Source organism: Charadrius vociferus, unplaced genomic scaffold (assembly GCF_000708025.1).
Source record: "Charadrius vociferus isolate BGI_N301 unplaced genomic scaffold, ASM70802v2 scaffold315, whole genome shotgun sequence".
NCBI lineage: Eukaryota > Metazoa > Chordata > Aves > Charadriiformes > Charadriidae > Charadrius > Charadrius vociferus.
The window spans coordinates 450,868-461,039 of record NW_009648453.1 but is presented as its reverse complement, the minus strand read 5'-3'; the positions used below and the strand labels follow the sequence as shown (position 1 = coordinate 461,039).

Genomic DNA, 10,172 nt, shown 5'->3' with positions numbered 1-10,172 from the left:
CCCCCACTGGAAAAAAAAAAAAGCTATGTTTGTGTCGTGAATGCTGAAGTATCCAGACTGAGAAACCCAGGTTGCAGTCTGAAGCCCTGTGCCTGGATTTAAGGAAAAAAAACAGCAAAACCAAACTCATTTTGATGACATATTGGTGCATATCTTGGTTTGCATTTTTCTATGTAGGATTAGGGTGGTTTTTTTGTTATGGATTGGTTTGTGCAAGTATGAACACAGAAAGACTTATAAGCAGATGCCATTTGCTACTTTGTGTAGGCTGGAAGAGGAGGTTGCAGTTCAAGCATCCTGTTGCTTTGTCAATGAAACACAGGAGCTTAATCATTGTGAATTGCAGTTCATAAAGCAATAAAAATAGAATGAGAGTAAGAAGAGATTTGGAAACAAAAGGAGCAGAAGCATTTCCAGCTATGGGTTAGACATACTTATTCTGGCTGTTGGATGTTTTTCGTTAACTGAAGACGTACTAATGGCAGGGTAATGGCAGTATACTGACATAAATGCAGCATAATGTATTTAAATAATTATCATATTCCTGGTAATGTGAGACACACTATGCAAAAGTGCAATTTTATTTACACTTACTTTACACCTGAATGACTGAACAAACAGATGATCTACCTGTAAATTAATTGTAGTTTAATGGGGTTGGGAAATAAGTTTGGGTTTTTTTATATAAGTTATCTATGTCTTTGCTTGAGATTCTTCTTTGATTTTTTTTAATTGTTTTTTTTTTATTATGAGGGGGAAGAAATCTTTAATTAAAGACTTGCATGGAAAAGTGCATATGATAATTTTTTTTCCGTCAGTTTTTACAGTACTTTGAATCTTGGTTAGAGTGGTCTGTACTTCCTTCAGAAGAGTACAAAAATGTTTTGGCCAGTGCTTGTTCTAGTGAAACATTGTAATTGATTTCCCATGCTTGACAACTTTAACTTCTTGTGTTTCAGAGCTGTGAAAATTATCTGAAGTAGAATGGAAGCTTCAGTAATATTACCCATTCTGAAGAAAAAATTGGCTTTTCTTTCAGGTATGGTTTCTATTTCCTCAGTTGGTTCCTCCCTGCTTCATTTGAATGGGATTTGTAGGTTGGTTACTTGTATTTGCTGGATGTGTTTAACAGAAATATCTTGTTGGTTAGCGCTTTGTCATATTTCAAAAGGATCTCTGAAACTTTTAATCTAGTAGCCAAGCTATTGCTCTTGGCATTTAACACTTGTTTTTGCTGTAGCCTGTAGCTCAGCCCACAGAGTTGATGTCAGAAGCCTTTCTGTTTTTTCATGTGGCTCTAGAAATACAGAGTGAATATCTTCAGGATTTTCCTTAGAAAATTTTTCCTTCCTTTCCATTCCTCTTATCTCCGACATAGAAATGGATGGAAGCAGAATTAGCCGTGCATTGCAGTAGTTTGATTATTGCCAAGTAGTTACTTCAAGAAAGGCTGCAGTTATCATTGTATTTATTAAAACTTCTTGAGTCTTGGGTTGAAGGTAACTTTCTTTCCTCCCCATGCCAGAGAAAAACAAAAGAGAACACTTAAAATGATGAATGACATTCTCTTGCTGATTTCACTGCTGTCATAGATAGTTGTGTTAGTTCTTGATGCTTGATTGTCTACTCTAGGGTAGGTAGATATCTTGCAGAACAATTCTCAACTGCACAAGTTGACAAGTGTTGCCATAAATAAATATTCGTCTGGCTTAATTTATTTTAGCTAGTCTAGTTTAGCCTGCTCCAGTCACTTGAGAAATGAAACCTGTTCCTTTGTTAATAGAACTTGTTTTGCTTTGAATTTGCAGTCCCCAGCAACTGCAAATCAAACAAAACAAACAAACAAACAAAAAAACCCCAAAACTCAACCTACATTAAAGCCTGGGATAGTGGGCAATTTCTTCTGTAGTAATAGCAGATGCATGGTATGTTGGTTGTTCAGCATCGTACTGCAAGGGGAAGTTCTCATTAACTAGAGTGCATTTTCAGTTTGCTATTAAAGCTGCCTGATCCATTTCGAAATATAGATGTTCTTAGCGGAAAGTAATTTATTGAGTGGCAGTTTAAATGCTAGGAACCTTTTTGAACCTACATATTTCTAAGTAGGTTTGACCTTTTTTGAATTGTGTAGTATTAATGGATGCTTTAATTTAATAAATGGTAAAGATTCATGCAGTAGTCCTTTTAAGCGTTCTGCAGTGTAAGTAAAGGAACCCAACAGAGAAATCAGTTTATCATGTCTCTTTAAAGCAATTTTATTCCATATAGTTTCATAAATAAAAACACATCAATGATTAAAAACAAATAATCAGAAAAATCGTATTTTAGGAAAACATTTTCCAGTGTTTGTATGTTGAAGTCTCTAGTCATTTTTGAGTTAAATTGGTATAAATAATGGTGGCCCTGCCTTCTTTTTCTGGAAGCAAAACAGCGGTTTCTAATGAAGCAGTGCCGCCTCAGATTTGGAATCCGTGTAGCTTTATGTTGGTAGGTCATTACAAATAGCAGGGAAAAAAAGGCAAGCTATTGACTCGGCAAAAAACCTGAACAACCACTTTGGTGCAAAATGAATTAAAAAATTCTGAGTAACATTTCTGAGTTACAACATACATCATGTTAATTTCCGCTGATTTTACTTTTCAGGTTTAATTCTAAGCCTAAAGGCTCAGATGGTCTGAGAGTAGTGCTGATTTGTAAGAGAAGGTGGTGTTTGCCAGGCCTAAAATCATAATGTGATTGAGTTTATCTCACTAAACATTGTATTCTGAAGGTGGTGGTAAATATTTATACAATCTTTAATTTTTAGAAATACAAATAATACAACCAAGATCAAAGAACAACTTACTTTACTGTTTAATTAAATAATTCTTATTGTTTAGTGTGTTAGTATTGGGAAATGTTACACAGCATCCATGATAGCCATCAATTCTTAACTGGTAACTTTAGTTAATATTCCTTTAAAGTTGCATTCAGTTTTTTTCAGTATTTCCTTTAAAAATACAATTTTGAGTTAAAATGATTCTTGGACCAATAAAGATATACCAGTTATCTTTTACATAAATGACTGGCCATAATTTTTCACCAAGAAAGAGTCATCGATACCTCCTACTTTGTTCTCTTTTTGTCCTATGGCAGGTTGGCAGAGTATTTACCTGATCTGTATATACTTCAGTGCAAGAAAGCTGCACAAAAATCAAAGGGCAGGCAGAATACAGATGTTTGACTCTTTTCTAGTAGTGTTTACAAGCTGGGGGGAAACCCTTCAGTAAACTTCAGTAAAACTTCAGTTGCTACGCAAGATGACTTGTCATGAAGCTGAATAATTTAAATAATTATTGTGGTCTTTTTGTGAAATATCAAGAGATTATAGTTTTTGGATTTGGTTTGTGGTTTGTTTTTTGGTTTTTTAAGTCAGTTCAGCAAATGTTTTTTAAATCCAGGTGTACAAGTGAGAATTTCTGTGTATCTAGTATCTTGCATGAGCAGGCTTCAAGTGCCAATTCTAAACTGTCTTTAGTTAGACCCTGTTAGACACTGGAGGCTTTCAAGTCTGTAAACAAAACAAGAACTACTATTAATAGTTAACTGCTTTTGTGGGGGCTGGTGTTTGTCTCGTGAATCCCAAAGTAACCTCAAACAGAACAAGTCCCTTCTGGTTATGGATCAGCAATGGTAAGACTAACTTGCTATAAATGCAAGAAGAAAATGTGCTTTTCTGCAAACCTTTCCTTCCCCAGCCACGCATATGTTCATTAAAATGAACAACTGTAATGCTCTACTCATGAGTTCGTGGGTAGGGGAGGAGAGGGAGTGTTAGATACAGTTCTTACAAGTATATCATTCAGTAGAGTCATGAGCTGCTGCCGTGGCTCATGGAGTTTTGGACTCTGGAAGGTTCAGGGTGACCCTTCCACTGTTCCCTGTCAAAATACCTTCATAACCTCTTGTGTTCTTACTTTTCCTCTCACAGACTCACTCAGTTTGATCACGAAATTCTGTCCAGATGAAAGCCTGTGGTTTTAACTTTTGTTATTACTTGTGGCAGTGTTTTCTTGCTTCTCTGCTCCAGTGACTTTTCGTAGTTCCTCAGTTTTACAATGTGTAACCCGTTTTTGAAGTTGGCTGTTGCAAATTTTAGTTTCAATGAAATTATTTTTGATATTCCAAAAAACTGCTACCCTCTCTTCTCTGAGAATTTCTTTGTGGATAAAGAAAGACCAAATGATGCCTGAACATTTAAAGAAAGGCTTCTTTATTCATTTTAATGTTTTATTCTTGTTGAGAGATGGTAGCTAACAAGCTACCATTGAATCAATATGGTTTCTGAATTATTGTTTTATATCCACAGACTTACCATTTTCCTCTTACTTGTTGGATTTAATGCGTGCTCACTAAGCATTGTAGCAAGTGAAGTGAAATTCTTGTTTCAGTCCAAGTCTACAGATGAAAACAAATGTCTGGTTTTTAAAGCATCAAGATATTTTTCCTTCCTTTTTTTTCCTGCTTCCCCTCTCCAATTTTCAGGCTTTCTGTCATTCAGAAACACAGAAGGGTGGACAATCTGCAAATAACTGTTGCTTGAAACTGACTCCCTCTTAGTTTCTGCGAAAAGGATCTGTCTGTTTGTCCTTTCTCATATAGCTCCACTCTTGAATTCTTTTGTTTAGAAATGCAGTTATCAAAAAGCGAATTGCTGTTTTCCAGCAATAATTGTCCCCAAAAAAGAGAAAGGAAGGGGAGCACAACTATTGCAATGGACCACTTAAAGCAGTAGGTCCTTTATGAAGATGTGGAAAATACGTGTGTATCAGTGGATCTTTAATATTCTTCAGGGAGTTTGCACAGCTTTGGAATCAAGGAAAAAACCCTATTGCAATTAAGATGCCAACATATGTTGTGTTTTTTCATTATCTTGCCTGCATCTCTGATGGATGGGGGGAATTCTTATCAAATTATGTCATGTATGTGTATGCATCTGCATTACTGTGCTGTGCTCATGCGCTTTGTCTTATTTCTCCACAGCTGTTACAGTTCTGTAAAAAGTTTTTCTTACTGATTCGATAGAACTTCAGTTCTACCAATATTAAGTAAATTTATGAAGCAAAAGCATGATATAATAGCTTTACCAATGTGAATAACACTTAATTTGAGAATACAAGTGTTCGTTCTCAGGTTACAGAAATTTACTTTGCTTCCTTTTCACCCCAAATAAAGCTGAGGTTATTGTTATCCTTGTATGGTTTTTCTAAAATGTGGAGAAAATTGTTTAGTAAGTGCCTCCTACGTGTACTTAATTGGCTCTGTGGTATTTTTTTCCCAATAAAATAGCTAATATATTAAAACAGTCCAAAAAGTAGTATTGAATAAAATGGAAAAGGCTTTCGGCTACTCCAGATTGTGGAAAACTTACTTTGAAACTGATTTAATGTGGAGATGGGTATTAGTTTAAAAAAAAAAATACTCAAGGATTAAAAAAAACAACCCCAAGCTTTAAGATGAGTGAAGTTGCGATTAAACTATAACCTCAAGCATTGTGTCTTTCTGGAGTATGTTTGGATTCATTAATGTTCTTCACTTCATGTGCAATTCCCCTCCCCGCTTCTCTTCTCATAATTCCCATACTGTTCCCCCCACCAAAAAATCCACCACAATATTTGATTGGGTTTTGAAATTAAGATTTATTTAATTTTTGCTGGTTATAGACATTAAAAGATCCAAGGGCGGCGAGGGGGGGTTAAAGAAAACCCAAACAACCTAGGTAAGGTTGTCTGCTCAAAATGGTGAATAGTTGAACTAGATGTGTTGCTCCAAATTAAATGAAAGATACATCAGCTACCTTTGCCCATTTTACTTAATCCTCCGATGAGTCAACAGCCGTTTAGGAGCAAATGTTTTGGTCTCAAGGCCTTCTGCCTTCAAAACATCACCAGTCATGCTGTGTCACCCTGTACTTGGAGATGTGGTGATAATAGTCAGCTGCACACCTGATTTCCTTCACTCTACAGTATTTACTGAGAGACCCTTTCAGAGAGCTGTGTCAGTATTTATTTTTCTTGTGATCTTGTATTCAGTGGATTTGGCTTCAGTTCCAATTTAAGCAATGAGTAAGAACCTAGTCCAAATCAATATTAGTTACTGCTTCATATCTGTGTGACTCAAGTCAATCTTTTTAAAGAAAGCTGAAGTTTTCTCTTCTGGTCTTTCTTCTAAGATCCATTTTTTTAAAAAAAGAAAAAAACCCTGTACCTTTCCAGAGACTTTCTTGAGACTCTGTGTAGTCAAAAAAACCTGAAACCACAGTTTTGGAACAGTCTGCTGAAATGCAGCACATCAGTATCACCTAACACTTGATCTTGCTGGATCTCGTAGTGGACTTACAAATGTGAGGCCAGCTCTTTCAATATTTTTGTTGCTGATATTGTTTGTATAAATTTTACCAGAAGACTTTGAAAATGCATGTTGAAGATTAAAGCAACTCATTGGAAATACTTGTCTTATTTGTGAGGTGACTGTTACGTGTTTGTAAGTAGGTCTGGAAATGTTACACGTTTGATATATGAACTACCAATTTAGAGTGTGTGCCATGGGCAGCCTGTGTGGTACAAGATTGTCCTTTGTGTAGTTAATGTTTCTGGGAGGTGTTGTGTTCAGTTGGACCTCCTGGGAGCATGCTCACCTTTGGAAGCTTACCAGGTTTCTGACAGGCTGGTAATGTAGAAGTTCTGGGAGATACTTTTTAACAATGAAATCTAGATAAGCAAAAATAATGCTTCTGGAAAACTTGATTGGTGTTGTTTATGTCGAAAGTACTAGAGGAAAGACTGTGACAGCTACAGATGTGGTCTGTGCTCTGAAGCTGTGGTAATGCCTTAAATACCAATGTGGTGAATGAATCCTCACAACTGAGAGGTGAAATCTCAGTCGTGATTTTCATAGCAAATGTAAAGATTACTTTTATGATGTATTTTGAGACTATGTAACTACAAAGTATTTCTTTCAATGTAAAGCCGTCACATTACCTTTCTAATGACTTTTTCCCCCAAAATAGGAGGGAAGGACAGAAGAAGTGGCCTCATTCTGACAATTCCATTATGCCTTGAACAGACGAGTATGGATGAGCTGAGTGTCACACTGGACTACCTTCTGAGTATCCCAAGGTGATTTCAAAGGCATTCTGTTCAGGGCTGCCGCCTTTTCCAGTGGTGGAAAGGATGTTTTTATTGGTTTTTCTTTTTATTTGCCTTTCAATACCAAATGAATATTTATTTAAAATGTGATACTGTCTGACTGAATTAGAAATATACAACCCAATAAACTTAAGGGATATCACTAAGGCTTGCATATGTCCTTTTATACTGTGTATCTGGCTTTGGGGTTTTTGTCTTGTGTATTTCCCTACTCCTTTCTTATGATATCTCTGGTAATTTCTTTTTAATGACAATGCACTTAAATTACGATGTAAATTAATGAGCCATTCTAATGAAACTCCTAAGCTTGCAAAGGTAGTGTTGCCCAAAGTAAAAAACCTTCCACCTCTCTTTTTTTGCTACATTCCTAGTCTTTGTAGCTTGTTTAATGTGCAGAGCCTAAAAACCTAGGAAGTCTTACTGAAGTTAGCAAGCAACTCAAATGTTTAAAATTAAGATACTGCTTAAATGTTCTGAATGATGACTTGAGTATCCTGTCAGTCAGACCTTGCTGTAAAATCACTTTTGACTAAGTTCTGCGTATGTAACCCTGCGAGGTTATAGTGACAGTTCTTGTTTCTAGCTTAGTGAACTGCCTTTTTTTATTTTTCTTAAGATCCAGAGATTGATCTCTATCAGAGCTTTTTTTATGTTCTCTTCTGCCATGGACTTAAAAAGGCCTCTCAGATAAATGCTTGCTTTTTTATCCCTTTAAATTCCTCTTCTGGAAACAGAGGAGCAATGGCATAACTAAAGACTGTTTAGTGTACTTTGCTTATTACAATCTATAAATGTTTTCAAAACACAAATAAATGAACCAGTTTTTTTTGGTTTTTTTTTTTTGGTTAAGACTGTTTAAAAAAATTTCTGACTGGGGAGAGAAGCAAAGAATAAATTCAGGGTGCTTACCAGTAAAACATCAATAGTTGTATGAGTCCGTTGCACAACATTTTAGTTGTGGAAGTTTTAGGGTTTTTCAAACAGCTTGTCTTTTGTAAAGTGATGAAAATAGCAAATGTTCATCCATGCAAGTCATCTTATTGACTTAAGGACTTGGCCGTATTTATGGAACAGATGCAGGCATTGTTGTCCTAGCAAGCATTAATTGTTCCACGGTCTCGTCCTGATGTATGTTTTTACATATATTAGTGTAAAAATAACTGTCTGAAAATTCAATCAAAGTACTCTTTGTACTCCATACAAACTGGGAAATCTGTTTGAAAGCAAAGTTCCATGTTTCCCACATCTAAGTTCTGTTTGTCAGTTGTGGAAAAAATGACCTCTCTTTTATGGTGGCAGTATGGAAAAATCATTGTCATTTTTGTTTGCGTGGTTTTTTTTTTTTAGTGGGAAATGCAAATTTTTTGGCCTAAGCGCTTGCCTTTTTTGTTCTGGAAAGACTTGCTGAACAGTGTATGAAAAAAGGAGTGGTGGTGGGGAGGGAAGTTGTCCCAAACCCAGATAGCTGTCCAAGAAACATTAATGTTACTTTTTTTCTGCCCAAGTTCTATGTGTAAGGTAACCTAATATGTTTAACTTCTAATTCAGTTGTGTGTGACATACATTGTAACTATAACTGTTTTGAAATATTCATTCTGGTGTTAATGGATAGCTCTATCCAAAATTTAAGAGGCATAACTGTTTGTAGTGTCTTGGGTAAAATATCTTTGAGGGGTGTGCGTGGGGAGTGTGTGTGTAAAAGCTTTCTTGAAACTTCACACTGCTTATTCCTAGTGTTTAAGTCTACCGTTCCACCTTTCTTTGCTATTTAAAATTTGCAGATTCTGAAGAGGCCTCTTCAGAATCCAAGAAGAATAAAAACGGCAATGTTATGCTATTGTCTGTGTGTACTAAAATTTGCTTCATTTGTTGTATTCTCTGTATTGTGGCTCAAATTGCCAAGTGTGTGATGTTTTCTTTTAATATATTTTATTTTAATTTTCTTACATACATTTACATTTGTGTTGGCTGAACTTTTCAGTAGTAGCAGCTTACTTTTGAATTTGGTTGCTTCCTTGGGTGTTTTGGTTTTGTTTGGTTTTGTGGGTTTTTTTTTGTTTGTTTGTTTTTAATAGGTTTAGTAGTAGAGAAGAGCAGATGCTGATATTGCTAGTTTCCAGTGAGCCTAAGGAAGCCATGTCTCAAGATGTAACACCATTCATCTTGTTCTTAGAAGTAGTGGTAGTGTGCCTTTTGATTTCATTCTGATAAAACATTGCATGCATAAAGCCTGAATGTTCAGAGTGCTTCTAGAAAAATAATGTGTGTGATCTTAGAGGCTCCTTAAAACCAAAAGCATGTATGGATTGGCAGCCAGGTTGTAATTTTTTTTTTTTTCTAAATAGACTAGACTAGTAAGGGGCCTTTTTTTCTTTTTTTTTTTTTTTTTTTTTAAATTGCAAGATAAATTTGTCTTCCACCTGTACCTGATGAAGCTCAGCTTAAACATGACATAACAGTTAAATTTTTTTGTAGTGAAACATAATGCTTACTGTTCCGTGCAAGTTGCTTTGTTTTTTGTAAGCTAAGGAGATCCCAGGCATGGCTTTGTTTTGTAATTGCAGATTTGGGTGCTAAAGGTTACATAATGCTTTTCTGCCTCATGGAAATGTCATGTTTTTTAGTTACTTATAACTTTGCCAGACACAAAAATTTCAACCTGAGACATGATAGCTAATGTGGTAACTAATGCTAAAATTGTGGGCTCACTTCCATATCCTTTTCTGGATATGTGGTCTGCTGCTGTGCTGGTCGTGAGAAGGTGACGCTTCCCAGCTGTTGCTGGTATCCAGAGGTTGCTGCCACCATTGAACGCTGCCCAACTGTTGTTGTGAGCACTTCGTTGCCAGCTTCAGTTAGAAATGAGCTGCATAGCTTTTTGTGGGAATGCACAGAGAGTGAGGAAAGCTTTCACTATTTTCTCCCATTTAGTACTCAAGCAGAAGTACCTTTGAATTTTTGTCTTTGCAGCTAACTATTTTCAGC

The 10,172-nt window shown here is 36.0% G+C and overlaps 1 protein-coding gene across 1 annotated transcript in view; it reads left to right on the top strand.

Annotated features, from left to right (window-relative positions):
* Positions 1-984: 984 nt before the first annotated feature.
* The window catches only part of SESTD1 (SEC14 and spectrin domains 1), a 47,778-nt gene continuing 38,590 nt past the window's right edge, over positions 985-10,172 (top strand). The window contains exons 1-2 of the mRNA XM_009885612.1: positions 985-1,039; positions 7,049-7,157. Of these exons, the coding sequence (XP_009883914.1) occupies positions 985-1,039; positions 7,049-7,157 (164 nt within the window). The remainder of the gene's footprint in view (positions 1,040-7,048; positions 7,158-10,172) is intronic.